Source organism: Carettochelys insculpta, chromosome 3 (assembly GCF_033958435.1).
Source record: "Carettochelys insculpta isolate YL-2023 chromosome 3, ASM3395843v1, whole genome shotgun sequence".
Lineage (NCBI taxonomy): Eukaryota > Metazoa > Chordata > Testudines > Carettochelyidae > Carettochelys > Carettochelys insculpta.
The window spans coordinates 210,845,706-210,865,619 of NC_134139.1; the positions used below are offsets into that span (position 1 = coordinate 210,845,706).

Here is a 19,914-nt window from a genome sequence, read left to right on the forward strand (position 1 = left end):
CGCTTGCAGCTTGTTCCGCCGCACAGGTATAAGGACCATCACTTGATGCCCGGTGGCATAGGCTCGGGCCCTGGCGTTATGGTCATACCAGACCTTTTGCCTCCTTTGGGCAATGGAGACGTTCTCCCTGGCCAGGCCCATGAGCTCGGTGAGGTTTTCCCAGAAGGTCAGTACATACTGTACCACTGATTCCCCTTCAGGAGAGGCCGTCCCCTCCCACTCTTCTCTGAGCAAGTCCAGGGGTCCCCGTACCCTCCTTCCGTACAGCAGCTCAAACGGGGAGAACCCCGTGGATTCCTGGGGCACCTCCCTGTACGCAAACAGCAGGTGGGGTAAGTACTTGTCCCAGTCATGGGGGTATTGATTCATGAAGGTTCTCAGCATCTGCTTCAGAGTCCCATTGAACCTCTCCACCAGCCCATTGGTCTGCGGGTGGTAGGCTGTGGCCCAGGTGTGCCGGACCCCACACTTGTCCCACAAGCTTTGCAGTAGGGCCGACATGAAGTTGGACCCCTGATCTGTGAGGACCTCCTTGGGGAACTCCACTCTGCTGAAAATGGACAGCAGTGCATCCGCCATGGACAGCACTGCACCCACGGATGAGCTCCCAGCAGTGGCTGACTGAGCGCAAGAGAAGGAAGGAGCCTCACAAGAGCCAGAGGGGGAACAGAGCAATTCCTGCAGCTGCTGCTGGTGAGTGGATACCCCGGGAGTCAGCGGGGAGATGGATTATACCCGACTCCTGAAGGCAGAGCTAGCAGGGCTGTGCAGAGAGAGGGGCCTGACCGTGGGGAAGGCGACCAATGCCCAGCTGATTGCCCAGCTGGAAGAGAGTGACCGATCCGGGGGGGGCAGAGCCTGTCCCGGCAGAAAGTGGCCGGTCACCCTCGGGAAGCATTTCGGATTCTCCGACAGGAGCTGGGGCTCGATGCCGTCAGACAGACGCGGTGCCCGCCAGGTCGCGCTCAGCTAGCGGTGGTCCATCGCGGGCAGAGTCCCCCGCTGCAGAGCTGCGACGGCTGGAGCTCGAGGTGAGATTAAAGGAACTGGAAGCCCAGGAACGGCAGAGGGAACATGAGCGTCAGGAACGGGAAAGAGAGCGTGAGCATGAGCACCAGCTACGAGAGAGACAGCGGGAGGAGAAAGAACGAGAACGGAAGGAGAGAGAGCGGGAGTGGGAGCATGAGCGGGCCATTGCGGAGGCGAGACACCAAGAGGCTCCAGCTGCGGTAAGCGGGGAGAGGGCCAGGCAGCTCGGGGTGGCCAGTCACTTGGAGGCGCGGGTGCTGGCCCAGTGTCAGGACCCAGGGGACATGGACAAGTTCCTTACCGCCTTTGAGCGAGCCTGTGAGTTGCACGAGGTTCCCCCAGCTGAGTGGCTCCGGCACCTCACCCCCTTGCTGGGCCAGAAGGCCGCAGCGGTGCTCAGCCAGCTGGAGGGGCTGCAGCCTGGGGACTATGAACGGCTCAAACAGGCCCTGCTGCATAAGTTGGGGCTGACTCCGGAGATGTACAACAAGAGGTTCCAGGAGGCACAGAAGAGGCCAGAGGAAACCCATGTAGATACGACCTCCTGCCTGAGGCAATACTGCCGGAAGTGGGTGTTCGGGATGGGAGCCCAGTCCGTAGAGGACCTGATCGAGCTGGCGGTCCTGGAGCGATTCTACGAGATGTGCTCACTTGACCTGAGGGTGTGGCTCGTGGACCGGAGGCCTGGGGATTCGCACAATGCAGGGAAACTGGCAGACGACTTCACAAACAGCTGGGGCATGTTTGAAAGTGAGCCCCACAAAGAGGAGGGAGGAGCCGAGCTGGTTTTTGAATCGGGGGGATGGCAGTTAGAGGCTAGGGGAAGAGGGAGCTGGAAGGCAGCCAGCCTGAGGAGGGGGAAAGCTACACCCCAGAAGGGCACCCCTCGGGGTCTTCTCCCCAGGATGGGGTGGAAGGACTGTCTCTGACTGCTGTGCTGTCGCTTCTGAGAAACTGGGCAGCTGTTGCCTAATAAACCTTCTGTTGTACCTGCTGAGTGAGAGTCACTCCTGCCAGCGGACGGGGTGCAGTGCAGGGGGACCCCTGAACCCCATCACACTCTCCCCACTCCATCACACCCTTGATTTCAGAAGATCAGACTTTGACTCCCTAAGAGACTGGATGAGCAGGATCCCTTGGGAAATGAAGATGAAGGGGAAAAGAGTTGAAGAGAACTGGAAGTATTTTAAAAAAAGTCTTACTGATGGCACAGGAACAAACAATCCCCCTGCGTAGTAAGAAATGCAAACATGGTAGGCAACCAGCTTGGCTTAACAGGGAAATCCTTAGTCAGCTTAAATTTAAAAAGGATGCATACAACAAATGGAAACATGGACAGTTGACTAAGGAGGAGTATAAACAAACGGCTGGAGAATGCCGGTCAGTAATCAGGAAAGCGAAAGCACATTTGGAACTGCAGCTGGCAGGGGATGTGAAGAGTAACAAGAAGGGTTTCTACAGGCATGTTAACAAGAAACAGGTTACCAGAGAAGGTGTGGGGCCATTACTGGATGAGGGAAGTAACCTAGTGACAGATGATGTAGGAAAAGCTGAAGTACTCAATGCTTTTTTTGCCTCAGTCTTCACAGACAAAGTCAACTTCCCCATGACGGTGCTAGATGATGCAGTATGGGAAGGTGGAGGGCAGCCATCTGTGGGGAAGGAACAAGTTCTGAGCTATCTAGAAAAACTAGATGTGCACAAGTCCATGGGTCTGGATTTAATGCACCCCAGGGTACTGAGGGAATTGGCAGAGGTGATTGCTGCAGCTTTGGCCATTATCCTTGAAGACTCTTGGAAATCGGGGGAGATACAGGATGACTGGAAGAAGGCAAACGTACTGCTCATCTTTAAAAAAGGAAAGAAGGACAATCCAGGGAACTATAGACCCATCAGCCTCACCTCAATCCCTGGGAAAATAATGGAGGGAATCCTCAAGGAATCCATTTTCAAGCACTTGGAAGAGGGGAAAGTGATCAAAAGTAGCCAACATGGATTCACCAGGGGCAAGTCCTGCCTGACCAATCTGATTAGCTTCTATGACGAGGTAACAAGCTCTGTGGACACAAGGAAGTCAGTGGATGTGATATACCTTGACTTCAGCAAGGCTTTTGATACAGTCTCCCACAACATTCTTGTCCATAAGTTAAGGAAATATGGATTGGATCCTTGGACTATAAGATGGATAGAAAGCTGGCTTGATGGTCAGGCCCAACGGGTAGTGGTCAAGGGCTCAATATCTGGATGGAGGTCTGTTTCAAGCGGAGTGCCGCAAGGCTCGGTTCTGGGGCTGGTGTTATTCAACATCTTTATTAATGACCTGGATGAGGGACTGGATTGCACCCTCAGCAAGTCTGCGGATGAGACAAAACTAGGGGGAGAGGTAGATTCGTTGGAGGGTAGAGAGAGAATCCGGAGGGACCTGGATAAATTGGAGGACTGGGCCAAAAGAAATCTGATGTGGTTCAATAAGGAGAAGTGTAGAGTCCTGCACCTGGGGCGGAAGAACCCCAAGCATTGTCACAGGCTGGGGACTGACGGACTCAGCAGCAGTACGATGGAAAGGGACCTAGGGGTTATGGTGGATGAAAGGCCGGATATGAGTAAACAGTGTGCCCTTGAAGCCAAGAAAGCTAATGGCATACTGGGGTGCATCAGGAGGAGCATTTCAAGCAGATCTAGAGAAGTAGTTATTCCTCTTTATTCGGCACTGGTGAGGCCACATCTGGAATATTGTGTCCAGTTTTGGGACCCCCAGTATAAAAAGGATGTGGATTTGCTAGAGCAGGTTGAGCGAAGGGCAACAAAAATGATTAAGGGTCTGGAGCACAAGACCTATGAGGAGAGGCTGAGGGATTTGGGCTTGTTTAGTTTACAGAAGAGACGACTGAGGGGTGATTTAATAGCAGCCTTCAACTTCCTGAAGGGGAGCTCTAAAAAGGAGGGTGAGAAACTGTTCTCAGTGGTGTCAGATGGCAGAACAAGGAGTAATGGTCTGAAGTTGAAGAGGGGGAGGTGTAGGTTAGACATTAGGAGAAACTACTTCACCAGGCGGGTGGTGAAGCACTGGAATGCGTTGCCTAGAGAGGTGGTGGATTCTCCATCCCTTGAGGTTTTTAAGTGCCGGCTGGACAAGGTCCTGGCTGGGATGACTTAGTGGGGGTTGATCTTGCTTGAAGCAGGGGGCTGGAGTAGATGACCTCCTGAGGTCCCTTCCAGCCCTGGGATTCTGTGATTCTGTGACCCCTTCCCACCCCCTTGGAAACCAGACAAATATGGGATGGGGGCCTTGGCGGTTTGAATTGGGGCTGGGCTGGGGAGTGGGGCTGGCTGGAGAGGGAGGGAGGAGGCCAGGGCCCAGCTCCGGGACCCCTCTGGGCTGGCTGGAGAGGGAGGGAGGAGGCCAGGGCCCAGCTCCGGGACCCCTCTGGGCTGGCTGGAGAGGGAGGGAGCAGGCCAGGGCCCAGCTCCGGGACCCCTCTGGGCTGGCTGGAGAGGGAGGGAGCAGGCCAGGGCCCAGCTCTGGGACCCCTCTGGGCTGGCTGGAGAGGGAGGGAGCAGGCCAGGGCCCAGCTCCGGAACCCCTCTGGGCTGGCTGGAGAGGGAGGGAGCAGGCCAGGGCCCGGCTCCGGGACCCCTCTGGGCTGGCTGGAGAGGGAGGGAGCAGGCCAGGGCCCAGCTCCGGGACCCCTCTGGGCTGGCTGGAGAGGGAGGGAGCAGGCCAGGGCCCAGCTCCGGGACCCCTCTGGGCTGGCTGGAGAGGGAGGGAGCAGGCCAGGGCCCGGCTCTGGGACCCCTCTGGGCTGGCTGGAGAGGGAGGGAGCAGGCCAGGGCCCGGCTCCGGAACCCCTCTGGGCTGGCTGGAGAGGGAGGGAGCAGGCCAGGGCCCGGCTCCGGGACCCCTCTGGGCCCCTCTCCCCGAGATGGACGGTACTGACGGCTGCTGGTCTGTTCCGCGCTGTGTCCCCGTCGGCTCATAACCCCTTTCTCCCTGCGAGGTGAGAGCCACGGCTGCCTGCGGGAGGGGCAGGCCAGGGACCCCCCCGCACTGTGACACAGACACACACACACACACCCAGACGGAAGGAGGGAGCCCAGCCCCCACAGCTACAGAGGGGGGCCAAGAGGGGAAATTGCCCCAGCCAGCGCTCAAGGGCGGCTGGCTCTCCTGGCCCCGTTGCCCATCCCGCAGAGCAGTTTGCAGGGCTGGAGCAGAGTTGTGCCTCTGCCACTCCCTGAGCCCGGCTCCTCCTGCAGGCATGGAGCCGGGCCTCCTCCCACCTGGCCCTGGGTCCCAGCATGACTCAGTGCCAGGGCCCCCCAGCCCACCCCTCCCACTTGCAGCTGTGCCGGGAGCAGAGAGAAGAGTCCGGCCCCATGGCCAGGACCTGCCACGTACGACTTTGAGACCTTCTGGGACCCAGCTGCTGTGGTGAGCTCCCCGGAAGACCACCCTGCTTGTGGCACACCAGTGGGAGTACGCCGTGGGCACAGGGCTGGCACAGGCCAGGCGAACATGAACTGTACGCCAGGCACATGTGGCTCCCTAGGCTGGCACAGGATGGGCACACGCTTTCCGTACAGGGGTGAGGACCACACTGTGAACACAGGGCATGGTGGACTGGCGCAGGATGGGTGAAAGCCAGCCACGTGCTGTGCACGGGGGCTGGGGCAGGGCAGGTAAAAGCAAGCCACGTGCTGTGCACGGGGGCTGGGGCAGGACTGGTGCACTCGACCCACGTGCTGTGCACGGGGGCTAGGGCAGGACTGGTGCACTCGAGCCACGTGCTGTGCACGGGGGCTGGGGCAGGACTGGTGCACTCGAGCCATGTGCTGTGCACGGGGGCTGGGGCAGGACTGGTGCACTCGAGCCACTTGCTGTGCACGGGGGCTGGGGCAGGACGGGAGCACTTGAGCCACGTGCTGTGCATGGGGGCTGCGGCAGGACGGGTGTACTCGACCCACGTGTTGTGCACGGGGGCTGGGGCAGGACTGGTGCACTCAAGCCACTTGCTGTGCACAGGGGGGCTGGGGCAGGACTGGTGCACTCAAACCACGTGCTGTGCACAGGGGGTGGGGCAGGACTGGTGCACTCGACCCACGTGCTGTGCACGGGGGCTGGGGCAGGACTGGTGCACTCGACCCACGTGCTGTGCACAGGGGGTGGGGCAGGACTGGTGCACTCGAGCCACTTGCTGTGCACGGGGGCTGGGGCAGGACGGGAGCACTCGAGCCACGTGCTGTGCACAGGGGCTGGGGCAGGACTGGTGCACTCAAGCCACGTGCTGTGCACAGGGGCTGGGGCAGCACGGGAGCACTAGAGCCACGTGCTGTGCACGGGGGCTGGGGCAGGACTGGTGCACTCGAGCCGCGTGCTGTGCACGGGGGCTGGGGCAGGACTGGTGCACTCGACCCACGTGCTGTGCACAGGGGGTGGGGCAAGACTGGTGCACTCGACCCACGTGCTGTGCACGGGGGCTGGGGCAGGACTGGTGCACTCAAGCCACATGCTGTGCACAGGGGCTGGGGCAGGAGTGGTGCACTCGACCCACGTGCTGTGCACAGGGGCTGGGGCAGGACTGGTGCACTCAAGCCACATGCTGTGCACAGGGGGTGGGGCAGGACTGGTGCACTTGACCCACGTGCTGTGCACAGGGGGGCTGGGGCAGGACTGGTGCACTCGACCCACGTGCTGTGCACAGGGGGGCTGGGGCAGGACGGGAGCACTCGACCCACGTGCTGTGCACTGGGGCTGGGGCAGGACTGGTGCACTCGAGCCACGTGCTGTGCACGGGGGCTGGGGCAGGACTGGTGCACTCGAGCCGTGTGCCGGAAGCCGATGTGGGACAGATCCCGTGGCCAGCAGGATTTGGTGTTTAACAGGGAGGTAAGCAGCCACCGGGCAGTGCTTGGGGCCAGGAGGCTGTTCCATTCAGCCAGGATGTTCCCTCCTCTGGCTGCCTGGCTCTGGGCAGCCACGGGGCCCTGAGCAGCTGGAAGAGGCTGCTGCTCTCGTGTGGTCGGGGTGACTGTCCCTCCTCTCACTCACCTTCATCCCCCTCCAGCCCGTCTGGCCTGTCCTCCTCAGCTCCGGCGTCTCCTCCGGCCCCGTCCACACACCCATCTGGGTCGTTCTCTCCTGACGGGTCTAGGAGAGTGAGGGAATCCAAGAGTCAAAGCCAGCGGGGCCAGAGGAGCTCCATGCCCCAGTGAGGTCCTGGGGCACGCTGCCCCTAAAAGCCTGGCCACGGAAGATCCCCAGAGGGGCAAATGCAGGCCAAGGCCAAGCTGGGGTGAGGTAAGGAGCATCTTCCCTCAGAGCTGAGACCAATGCTCTGCCGCCCCATCCCCCACCTACATCCCACTCCGAACAGCCCCCTCATATGCCCCAGGCCCCACTGCCCTCCCTCCTGGGCCCACTCTGCCCCCCCTCGGCGCGCACCAGTCAGACACTCCCAAAGCCCTCTGGGCCAAGGAGAAACTCTGCCCACCCCAGGCAGCACCCGGGGCAGGGACTCGCCTCATGGTGACTCACTGATGCCATGTGCCCGCCCTGCCGCACCTGTCTGGAACTCGATGGTTCTCAGCATCTCGGCCAGGTAGTCCACGTTGATGGAGAAGTGGTCCATCTTCTCGAAGCCGGGCTCCGGGCGGCTGTTCATCGACACCTTGGACATGTCTGTGATCCTGGGGGACAGCCAGGGCGTTCTGCCTCATGCCCCCAGGGAAGGACCCCCACACCCCATCCTCCGCCTCTCGCCCCCAGGGAATGTCCACGATCAGGTGGATGTGTAACCTGAAGTGAACTTTCAGAGACTTTCAAGAATCAGCACATAACATGGCTGGCTGCAGCAGCAGTTGTGACTGATGCATGTGAAGTATTGCTCACACAACTCTTCTCTCCAGCCCCGTTCCTTCTTTAGCAGTAATGCATCTTTAGATATTAGCGCTTAAGAATTGGTGAGCGTGTTGGTTGCGTCAGCTCTAAGTATATATTGGCTGGGGTCTGGGTCTGGGCCCTTTAGGGGCTGGAAGAATCTGTGTGGCGTTGGGTGAAACAGGCTTAAGAGCCTCTCCCTGAATTTGGGGGTTGCTGGTGTGATGAAGTGGGGGGTGGAGGGCATGTGTGAGTCAGGCTGGATGTCTGAGGCAAGCAGCAGCTCCCAGTGGCTAAGGATGACCCTGGGGCTACAACTGGCAGGTGACACCTCTGCCTGAACAAAGAGGAGGGAGGAGCCGAGCTGGGTTTTGAATGGAGGGGGGGGCAGCAGTTAGGAAGCTGGGGAAAGAGGAGCTGGAAGGCAGCCAGCCTGAGGAGGGGGAAAGCTACACCCCAGAGGGGCACCTCTCGGGGTCTTCTCCCCAGGACGGGTTGGAAGGACTGTCTCTGGCTGCTGTACCAACGCTTCTGTGAGAAACTGGGCATCTGTTGCCTAATAAACCTCCTGTTGTACCTGCTGAGTGAGAGTCACTCCTGCCAGCAGACGGGGTGCAGTGCAGGGGGACCCCTGAACCCCATCACAGCTGGTCTGGGCTGGTAGCAGCTGGGAAGTCTGTGGGTTTGCGTGTGTGGCTCTGGCTGGCCACTCGGGCTGTGGTGGCTGGTTGCATTTGCACAGTGAGAAGGAAATCCCAGCCTGGGGCTGTAAGTAGCCCAGAATTTAAGCAAATGTACCCTGGATTGATTTCTCTAGCTGTGCCCAGAAACCCCGTCCTATTACACCTCTACATGGGCCGGGGGATAAAGGGCCCTGGGGCTCCTGTGTCTTTGTCTGCAGCCCAGCTCCTCCCTTCAGGAGCATCTCTGCTCCCAGCTGAGCCTGGCAGGATCGCTGACCTGCCCTCACACAGGACGTACTCCAGAGACTTAAGGCAGCTGCCTGCCCCACTCTGCTGCCGCCTGCGCCGAGGCCGCCGGGACGGGTGTGCGGCATTGGACTGCTCTGACCCTTTTACTCTCACCCATTTTTAATTTGCTTTATTACTAATACTTGAGACCTGAGCTTCCAAGGGACCGGCCCCGTGTGCTCTTCTGGGTGAGACTGAGGCACACGCTGACCTGGGGATATGCCTGTGTGACCCTGCTCAGTTCGGTGTCACGCTCACGCAGCAGGGAGAACTGAAGGCTATCAGGCAGCAGGGACACTGTGGTGCAGGCTTGCCAGCACAGACACCACAAACAGCACAATCCCGTCTGGGAAGAGGAGGCCCAGAGTGGGGCCCTGAGCTGGGGCTCTCCCCCGGGGCCAGACTGGCTGCCTTCCCAGCGCCCAGTTCCAATGCCGACCGCCAGGCCCCACCTCTCCCTTCCGTCCTGTCTCAAGGGGAACAAAGGTCTCGCCCGGTAGCTCACATTACCACTGCGCACTCCTGCTGCCCGTCAGTCTTAGGGAAACTGCGGGGAACAACAGGGCATCAGGAAACACATGCGACCGCCCAGGGGAGTCACGTCCCCACGCCCCCCCTCCGGCACACCACAGTCCCTTTGGGGCTGGAGGAACCTGTGTGGACGTGCTGAGGCTGGTTTCCACGCCCTCCAGCCTGCGCGAGGAGGGGACAGGCCACGGCCCGGGGCGCTGGCGTGTGGGAGGGAATTGCCGGTGTGACGCCTGGCCGGGCGCTGCAGTGACTGACATGCTCGGCGTGACGGGTTGGTGCCTGATGCTGGAGGACCCCTGGTCTGGGCTGTCAGTAGCCCTGTTGTAAGGAATTTGCCTTGATTTGGCTCTTGGCTGAGCCTGGAAATACTTCCTCCATCACAGCCTGTCCTCTGCTCACACCCCGGACACGCTGGCATACACCCCCCAAGCTGCGGTGTCTGTGCTGGCAGGTCAGTTCTGCGCTGTGTCCCTGTCACCTCAAAGCCCTCCTGGTCACGTCTGCCTGCAGGTGGGGCAGGGCCTGAGGAGCCCCCACACCCTGGTGACAGGAGACTCCAAGGCAGTGGACGTGGGACATGGCCCTGTGTCCCTCGCTCGTGGCAGGGAGTCCGAGCCCGTCCCCAGCTGAGAACAACGGCTGGGAGCTGTGGGGGCTGGACGGAGTCAGGAGTCCGACCAGGGAGGTCAGACGCAGCTTGCGCCAAGGGCTGGAGCCTTCACTTCTCTGGGCCTCCTGGGCCTGCTAAACCTGCCTGGGTGCACAGGGCCAGGCAAGAGGCGCTGAGCCCCAAGGACAGGACCTGCCCCCCAAATGTGCGGCTCCTTGGGACTGGCTGCCCAGAGCTCCCAGTGAGGAGCAGGGAGGGGGCTGGCCCAGAGCCCATTCTCACGAGGCACATGGCGGACTCCCAGGGGTCTGACCCACGCACTGACCCCTCTCAGAGCCTATTCGCGGGCTGGGCTGTAGCCCTGCCCTGTGGGCGCCTGCCCCGGGAGCCCGACCCCACAGAGAGGGCTGCAGCAGGTCTCCCTGCAGTCCCAGACTTACTTGTGAAGCAGCTCCTTGGATTGCTGCGGGGAGGGAGAGGCAGAGACATCGGTTAGTGTAAGCAGCTGCTCCTGGAGCCAAGCCCCCACCAACCCCCAGCCCACAGCTTGCTCCGCCCGCCCGCACCGGCACCGGCACCGGCACCGGCCTGGCCCGGCTCTCGCGGGGGCTAAGGCAGCCACAGGCAACGGTGATCTTGTGCCACCCCCCAGCCCTAGCCCTGGCCCTGTGTGCAGAAGCCCCAGCTCCTGCCTTCCCCGCCCTGCCCCAGCCAGACCTGCCCTGCCCCAACCAGCCTCGCCCCAGCCCTGCCCCAACCAGCCCTGCCCCAGCCAGCCTCGCCCCAGCCCTGCCCCAGCCCACCCTGCCCTGCCCCAACCAGCCTCGCCCCAGCCCTGCCCCAACCAGCCTCACCCCAACCCCACCCTGCCCCAACCAGCCTCGCCCCAGCCCTGCCCCAACCAGCCCTGCCCAACCCCACCCTGCCCCAGCCCACCCTGCCCTGCCCCAACCAGCCTCGCCCCAGCCCAACCCCACCCTGCCCCAACCAGCCTCGCCCCAGCCCTGCCCCAGCCCACCCTGCCCTGCCCCAACCAGCCTCGCCCCAGCCCTAGCCCTGGCCCTGTGTGGAAAAGCCCCAGCTCCTGCCTTCCCCGCCCTGCCCCAACCAGCCTCGCCCCAGCCCTGCCCCAATCAGCCCTGCCCCAGCCCACCCTGCCCTGCCCCAACCCCACCCTGCCCCAACCAGCCTCGCCCCAGCCCTGCCCAACCCCACCCTGCCCCAACCAGGCCCACCCTGCCCAGCCCTGCCCCAACCAGCCCTGCCCAACCCCACCTTGCCCCAGCCCTGCCCTGCCCCACCCTGCCCCAACCCTGCCCAGCCCTGCCCCAGCCAGCCCCGCCCCAGCCCGCACGGACCTGCAGGTAAACGGCCATCTGGGGCTCCTCCATGGCCTGGATGGCGGATTCCACCAGCTTGGAGGAGGTCTCCAGGTGCTCCCCGTACTGGCGGATGAGGGAGCGCACGTGGCTCACCCGCTCCTCCTGCTCCCGGCTGATGCGCTGGACGAGCTCCTTCCGGCGCTCCTCCAGGCTGCCGTAGAGCGCGTCGAAGCGCTGGCTCAGGTGCTGCTTCTGCCGCCGGCTGTTCTCCTGCAGGGGAGCCACATGTACGTCACAGCCCGCCGGCCTTCCACGTCACAGCCCACGTGCACGTCACGGCCCACGTGCACGTCACGGCCCGCCGGCCTTCCACGTCACAGCCCACGTGCACATCACAACCCGTCGGCTTTGCACATCACAGCCCATGTGCACATCACAGCCCACCAGCTTCGCATGTCACAGCCCATGTGCACATCACAGCCCTCCGGCTTTGCACGTCACAGCCTATGTGCACATCACAGCCCACTGGCTTTGCAAGTGCACATCACAGTCTGCCAGCTTCACATCTCACAGCCCATGGGCACATCACAGCCTGCCAGCTTTGCATGTCACAGCCCATGCGCACATCACAGCCCGATCGCTTCACACATCACAGCCCACGTGCACATCACAGCCCGATCGCTTCACACATCACAGCCCACGTGCACATCACAGCCCACTGGCTTCGGACTTCACAGCCCACGTGCACATCACAGCCCACTAGCTTCACACATCACAACCGATGTGCACATCACAGCCTGCCGGCTTCACACGTCACAGCCCACGTGCATGTCACAACCCCCCGGCTTCACACGTCACAGCCCACGTGCATGTCACAGCCCTCCAGCTTTGCACATCACAGCACACGGGCACGTCACAGCCTACACGCACATCATAGCCTGCCAGTTTCACATGTCACAGCCCATGTGCACATCACAGCCTGCCGGCTTCGCACCTCACAGCCCATGTGCACATCACAGCCTGCCGGCTTCGCACCTCACAGCCCATGTGCACATCACAGCCTGCCGGCTTCGCACATCACAGCTCGCTGTCTTCGTAAGTGCACATCACAGCCCACTGGCTTCACCCGTCACAGCCCACGTGCACGTCACAGCCCACCAGCTTCGCACGTCACAGCCTATGTGCACATCACAGCCCGCTGGCTTTGCACCATCCCAGCCCACTGGCTTTGCAAGTGCACATCACAGCCCGCCGGCTTCGCACGTCACAGCCCACATGCACATCACAGCCCACTGGCTTCACAAGTCACAGCCCACATGCACATCACAGCCTGCCAGCTTTGCACATCACAGCCCGCATGCACATCACAGCCCACATGCACATCACAGCCCACTGGCTTCACAAGTCACAGCCCACGTGCACATCACAGCCCGCATGCACATCACAGCCCGCCGGCTTCACACGTCACAGCCCACATGCACATCACAGCCTGCCAGCTTCACACGTCACAGCCCACATGCACATCACAGCCCACATGCACATCACAGCCCACTGGCTTCACAAGTCACAGCCCACGTGCACATCACAGCCCGCATGCACATCACAGCCCACATGCACATCACAGCCCGCCGGCTTCACACGTCACAGCCCACATGCACATCACAGCCTGCCAGCTTTGCACATCACAGCCCGCATGCACATCACAGCCCACTGGCTTCACAAGTCACAGCCCACGTGCACATCACAGCCCGCCGGCTTCGCACGTCACAGCCCACGTGCACATCACAGCCTGCCAGCTTTGCACATCACAGCCCACGTGCACATCACAGCCCGCCGGCTTCACAAGTCACAGCCCACGTGCACATCACAGCCTGCCAGCTTTGCACATCACAGCCCACATGCACATCACAGCCCGCCGGCTTCACACGTCACAGCCCACGTGCACATCACAGCCCACTGGCTTTGCATGTCAGACCTTGCACACACATCACAGCCCGCCAGCTTCACACATCACAGTTCACCAGCTTTGCATGTCACAGCCCATATTCACGTCACATCCCACCACCTTCGCACAGCACAACCGGCGTGCATTTCACAGCCTGTTGGCTTCACACATCACAGCCCAGCAGCTTCACATGTCACAGCCCACATGCACATCACAGGCTGCCACCTTTGCACATCACAGGAGGACCAACCCCAACTAAAGCATCCCAGCCAAGGCTTTGTCCAGCCAGGACTTGAAAGCCTCGAGGGATGGAGAATCCAGCACCTCTCTAGGCAACGCCTTCCAGTGCTTCACCACCCTCCTGAGGAAACAGCTGTTCCTAATATCTAACCTACACCTCTCCCTCTGTAACTACAGACCATTGCTCCTTGTTCTGCCATCCGACACCACTGAGAACAGCCTCTCTCCATCCTCTTTAGACCAGCTTTCAGGAAGTTGAAGGCTGCTATTAAATCACCCCTAAGTCTTCTCTTCTGTAAACTAAACAAGCCCAAACCCCTCAGCCTCTCCTCACAGGTCACGTGTCCCAGTCCCTAATCATTTTTGTTCCCCTCCGCTGGACTCTCTCCAGCATCTCCACACCCTTTCTGCAGTGGAGGGCTGCGACGTTATCGGACTTCGACATGACCATGCAAAACATTGCAGCCATTGGCCTGTGTTCACAACAAATCTTGGCCAAGTCAGCCAAGGGAGGTGTCTATCAAAAGCTGGTGATTCGCTCAATCTCTTTATGCTGCTTGAATGTCTGTACCTTTTTATACATGGAGCTACAAGTGTTGGCGCTGTGCTCGTATTTGAAATGTTTGTGCAACCCCAGTGGCAGTGAGACCACGCACAAGGGCGAGTGAAGTCTCTGCTCTGCCACCTCAGCTGAGCACCAGCTGGCCTTTAGCTCATACAATCACAGAATCACAGGGCTGGAAGGGACCTCAGGAGCTCATCTAGTCCAGCCCCCTGCCTCAAGCAGGATCAACCCCCACTAAGTCATCCCAGCCAGGACCTTGTCCAGCCAGGACTTAAAAACCTCAAGGGATGGAGAATCCACCACCTCTCTCGGCAACGCCTTCCAGTGCTTCACCACCCGCCTGGGGAAGTAGTTTCTCCTAATATCCAACCTACGCCTCCCCCTCTTCAACTTCTGACCATTGCTCCTTGTTCTGCCATCTGACACCACTGAGACCAGCCTCTCTCCATCCTCTTTAGAGCTCCCCTTCAGGAAGTTGAAGGCTGCTATTAAATCAACCCTCAGTCTTCTCTTCTGCAAACTAAACAAGCCCAAATCCCTCAGCCTCTCCTCACAGGTCTTGTGCTCCAGACCCTTAATCATTTTTGTTGCCCTCTGATGAACCTGCTCCAGCACATCCACATCCTTTTTATACTGGGGGTCCCAAAACTGGACACAATATTCCAGATGTGGCCTCACCAATGCTGAATAGAGGAGACCAACCACTTCTCTAGATCTGCTCGAAATGTTCTTCCTGATGCACCCCAATATGCCGTTAGCCTTCTTGGCTACCAGGGCACACTGTTTACTCATATCCAGCCTTTCATCCACCATAACCCCTAGGTCCCTTTCCATCATACTGCTGCTGAGCCAGTCGGACCCCAGCCTGTAACAATGCTTGGGATTCTTCCATCCCCAGTGCAGGACTCTGCACTTCTCCTTGTTGAACAGCATCAGATTTCTTTTGGCCCAATCCTCCAATTTATCCAGGTCCCTCTGGATTCTCTCTCCACCCTCCAACGTATCTACCTGACCCCCTAGCTTGGCGTCATCCGCAAACTTGCTGAGGGTGCAATCCAGTTCTTCATACAGGTCATTAATAAAGATGTTGAACAGTACCAGCCCCAGAAACAAGCCTTGGTGCACTCCGCTTGAAACCGACCGCCATCCAGATATTGAGCCCCTACCTGTAGGGCCTGACTGTCAAGCTAGTTTTCTATCCATCTTCTAGTCCCTGTATCCAATCCATACTTCCTTAGTGTATGGGCAAGAATGTTGTGGGAGACGGCATGAAAAGCTTAGTGATGTCAAGGTATATCACATCCACTGACTTCCCCATGTCCACAGAGCCAGTTACCTCGCCACAGAAGCTAATCAGATTGGTCAGGCAGGACTTGGCCTGGGTGAATCCACGCTGACTTCTGTTGATCACTTTCCCCTCTTTCAAGTGCTCCAAAATGGATTCCTTGAGGATCCCCTCCACGATTTTCACAGGGACTGAGGTGAGGCTGACATTGCTCTTGTGTTAGCACACAAGGCTTTAGACCCTGTGTTTGCAGGTTTGATCCCTTTTGCTGACAACCCGGGTCAGTTGGTGTCACGTTTGTTTCTGGGAGACCTCAACAGCAGGCTCGGCAACCCACGGGGAAAGGCCCCAAGTCGGGGAAGCCGCACCTCACAGACAAAGAGCCTATCAGGGGCCAAACCCCAGATGAGGAACTCAGCTGCAACCTGCCATCCAGAAAACAGACAATATCTGGTTGCCTAAAAAGGATTCAGATTGGGGACCTGCCCAGGCAACAGGCTCCATCTCCGCTGAGCTTCCCCACAGGGAGAACCAGGGAATTCCCTCCACGCGGGCCAGGGGATAAAGGGGCCCTGGGGCTCCTCCGTCTTTGTCTGCAGCCCGGCTCCTCTCTTCAGGAGCATCTCTGCTGTGAGTGGGGCCCTGGAAAGATCGCTGACCTGCCCTAACATAGAGGTAGCCATATTAGTCTGTATCTTCAAAAACAACAAGAACTCCTGAGGCACCTTATAGACTAACACATATTTTGGAGCATGAGCTTTCGTGGGCAAAGACCCACTTCATCAGATGCACGAGTGGGGTGGGGGTTCAGAGGAGGATTTAAAGAGGTGGGGCTCAGTAATGGAGAGGGCCAGAGCTGAGGAGGTCTGTTCAGTCAGGGTGGAAATGGCCCAGTATCAGTAGTATAGATCAAGAGAGGTGAAAAAACAAGTCAGATCAGTCGGGGGGATGTGGCCCATTGTCAGAGCAGAGAAACTGTTTGTGCAATGGGCCAACCACTCCCAGTCTGTGTTTAGTCCTTGGCTGATGGAGTCAAATTTGCAAATGAATTGCAGCTCAGAGATTTCTCTCTCCATTTGATTTTTGAAATTTTTTTGTTGTAGGTCTGTTAATTTTAAATCTGTTACTGAGTGTCCAGGGAGACTGAAGTTCCTGATGTCTGATTTATGTCCATTTATTCTTTTACGTAGAGAAGGTCCAGGTTGGCCAATGTACCTGCACAGCTACTAGTGTAATATACGCATCATGTGCCAGCAATGCCCCACTGCCATTTACATTGGCCAGACTGGGCAGTCTCTCCGTAAGAGAATAAATGGACATAACTCAGACATCAAGAATGGTCATGTACAGAAGCCTGTGGGGGAGCACTTCAGTCTTCCATTTGCAAATTTGACTCCATCAACCAAGGATTAAACTGAAACTGGGTGTGGCTGGCCCCTTACAAAAGCAGCTTCTCTGCCCTGGGTGTTAACATCTCCACATTAGACTCTGACAATGGGCCACATCCCGCCTAACTGATCTGACTTGTTTTCTCCTCTCTTGATGTGTACTACTGATAATGGCCCATTTCCATGCTGACTGAATAGACCTTCTCAGCTCTGGCCCTCCCTTTTACCGGGACCCCCCCTCTTTAAATACTCCTCTGAACTCCCCACCCCTGCTCATGCATCTGATAAAGTGGGTCTTTCCCCACGAAAGCTTATGCTCCAAAATATCTGTTAGTCTATAAGGTGCCACAGGACTGCTTGCTGTTCTTATCCTAACACAGGATGTACTCCAGAGACTTTTAAGACAGCTGCCTCCCCCCGCCACTGCTGCAGCCTGCACCAAGACCTCTGGGACTGGTGCATGGAATTGGATTGCTTTAATGGTTTCATTCTCACCCATTTCTTTCTTTTTTTTTCTTAATAAACCTTTAGATGTTAGATCCTTAGGACCCAGCGTGTGCGTTGGGTCAGATCTGAGGTACACACTTGTAGATACATCTTTAACTACTTCCTCATCGCAGTTTTTAAATATTGTACCAAGTCATTTTACGTATCGCTGTGTCAAGCCCTGTTCTACAGACATGTCGTTCTATTTTGTACAACAGTTCCTGGAAGTAGGCAAAGCAAAGAAAACCTCTCTGCACCCTTTATTTCCGGACTGCTTCATTGATTGCCCTGTGGCGTGAATGAGGCGGAATGGGAGGGCGTGGGCGAAAGCACCTCCAGGTACTTGCAAGGGTTGGAGGAGGCAGACTCAAGCCCATGAGATGAACAATGGAACCTGTGAAGTGGGCCCACTGAGAGAAGACTGGACACACGGGAGTCACCAGCAAGTGCCGCCTTTGGAAGCGCCACCCAGAAGAAGGAGCTAAATGCATATTCATAAGATTGCTCTTCCAGATTATGCATATGCATGAGCCGGCTAACTGGTGTCAACCTGCATGCGAGAGGGGACACGGTCAGTGGAAGGCATCTCGCACAGGGACCCCGGGTTTGTCTTGTCAGCACTGGAGCACCGACCTGGATCCGCAGAAGCCCGGCTCCACCCCTCCCCCCTCTAACTCACCTGGCCAGGGCAGAAAGGGGGTGTGACTACTGGTAACAGCAACAAGACAGGAGTGTGTGTGTGTGTGTGTGTAATACACCATATGCATATAAGTCGAGTGTGTGTGTAGGCAGGGGTTACACAAGGGCCTTCAGAAGGGCGAGATGAGGATCAGAGGAGAAGCGAGCGCACAGAAGGCACACTAAGGACTTGCCAGACACCCAGCACATCTGCAAGAGATGCAGCAAGGACTGTCACTCTCGTGTGGGCCTTCATAGTCACAATAGACGCTGTAAATGAAGCCCTCAATTGAAACTCTAAAGGGCGCGATCCATAGTCTATGCAGACTGAAGGATGCCTACCTACCGAGTGTGTGTGTGTGTGTGTGTGTGTAATCTATCACATGCATATGATAAGTGTTGATTGCTATGTGTGTATTACCAATAAATGCAGCGTTTTGCCTTTTCCCCTGGAAAGATCCCCTGCAGGACTTTTCAGTACAATACATTGACTGGGAGGGGCTGGTCCTTTGGGGCTGGCAGAACCTGTGTGGACGTGGTGTGGCTGGTTTCCACGACCTCCCGCCTGTGTGAGGAGGGGACTGGCTGTGGCACAAGGGAAGCTGGCGCGTGGGAGGGAACTGCTGGTGATTGGCCAGGCAGTATGTGACGGGTTTGGTGCCTTATAGTGGAGGACCCCCCAGGCTGGGCTGTCAGTAGCCCTGTTTTAAACGGTTTGCCTGGATTTGGCTTTCACAGCTGTCTAGCAAAACCTCGCAGCACCAGACCCAGCGCTCCATGTGCCTTTTTGCAGCTGTCTGGGTACAGCCGTCCTTCCCCATACGCAGAATACGCAGCTGCACAGGGCACCCAAAGATTTGGGGGCCCACTGGCTCATAATGTCCACTCATTAGCCTCCTCTTATCCCTGTCTGTGGCTCTGCTTCTTCTGCTTTTGGGGCCCCCTAGGCTCTGGGGAGGGGCCCCAGACAATGGACAGCCAGGCAGGTCTAGGCCTTCCACACCCTGCTGGCAGAGCCGGCCCAGGCCCAGGCCCAGGCTGTTTGCACCAGGCTGGCAGAGCCGGCCCAGGCCCAGACCCAGCGTCCCTGGCTGGAGAGTTAATGCCACACCTGCCTGTCCCAGCTGGGCGCCAATGGTGCACGCTTGCCCTCCTCAGTACTGTGCCACAGTCATGTCCCTGGGTTTTGTACGGGGTCTGGAAGCATTTTAATGCCCAGTGTGGCTACAGGCCCCAGATATTGTGCCGGGGGCCGTGTGAGGTGACTGATGACAGCTGAGGGTGCCGTGAGTCTGTGTGTGCGACTGGTGTGTCTGTCTCAACGGTGTAGATGTCAGCGCTGTAGCTTTGTTAGAAGCAGTAGCAGAGAGGGAGCTGCGCTAATCTCTGAGCTAACAAAACAACAAAGCCGTCCTGGAGCACTTTACAGACTGACACAATAATTCCTGAGGTGATGAGCTTTCGTGGGACAGACCCACTTCTTCAGATCACTGTTGATCACAGATCACAGACCCCCTGTTGAGCTGAAGTGGGTCAGTCCCAGGAAAGTTCGTCACCTCATACATCATTTTGTTAAAACAAAAAGCCGTCCAGTAGCACTTTAAAGACTAGCAAAATAGTCTATTAGGTGATGAGCTTTCGTGGGCCAGACCCGAAGTGGGACACAGATGTGGGGCCCGAAGTGGGTCTGTCCCACAAAAGCTCATCACCTAATAAACTATTTTGCTCGTCTTTAAAGCGCTACTGGACGGCTTTTTGTTTCGATAGCGTACGGACTAGCCCGGCTCCTCTCTGTTCTCATTTTGTTAGTCATTCAAGCGCTACTGGACGGCTTTTTGTTTCGATAGCGTACGGACTAGCCCGGCTCCTCTCTGTTCTCATTTTGTTAGTCATTCAAGCGCTACTGGACGGCTTCTTGTTTCGATAGCGTACGGACTAGCCCGGCTCCTCTCTGTTCTCATTTTGTTAGTCATTCAAGCGCTACTGG

The 19,914-nt window shown here is 58.1% G+C and overlaps 1 protein-coding gene across 2 annotated transcripts in view; it reads right to left on the reverse strand.

Moving 5' to 3' along the window:
- TRIM54 (tripartite motif containing 54) overlaps nt 1–19,914 on the reverse strand; it is a 49,424-nt gene that overhangs the window by 15,996 nt on the left and 13,514 nt on the right. The window contains exons 5-9 of one of the 2 annotated variants that reach the window (XM_074991572.1): nt 11,377–11,610; nt 10,459–10,481; nt 9,383–9,424; nt 7,592–7,716; nt 7,079–7,177 (exon numbers count right to left, since the gene is read on the reverse strand). In XM_074991572.1, coding sequence (XP_074847673.1) covers nt 7,079–7,177; nt 7,592–7,716; nt 9,383–9,424; nt 10,459–10,481; nt 11,377–11,610 — 523 coding nt within the window. The remainder of the gene's footprint in view (nt 1–7,078; nt 7,178–7,591; nt 7,717–9,382; nt 9,425–10,458; nt 10,482–11,376; nt 11,611–19,914) is intronic. The other variant, XM_074991573.1, reaches the window with a different exon arrangement.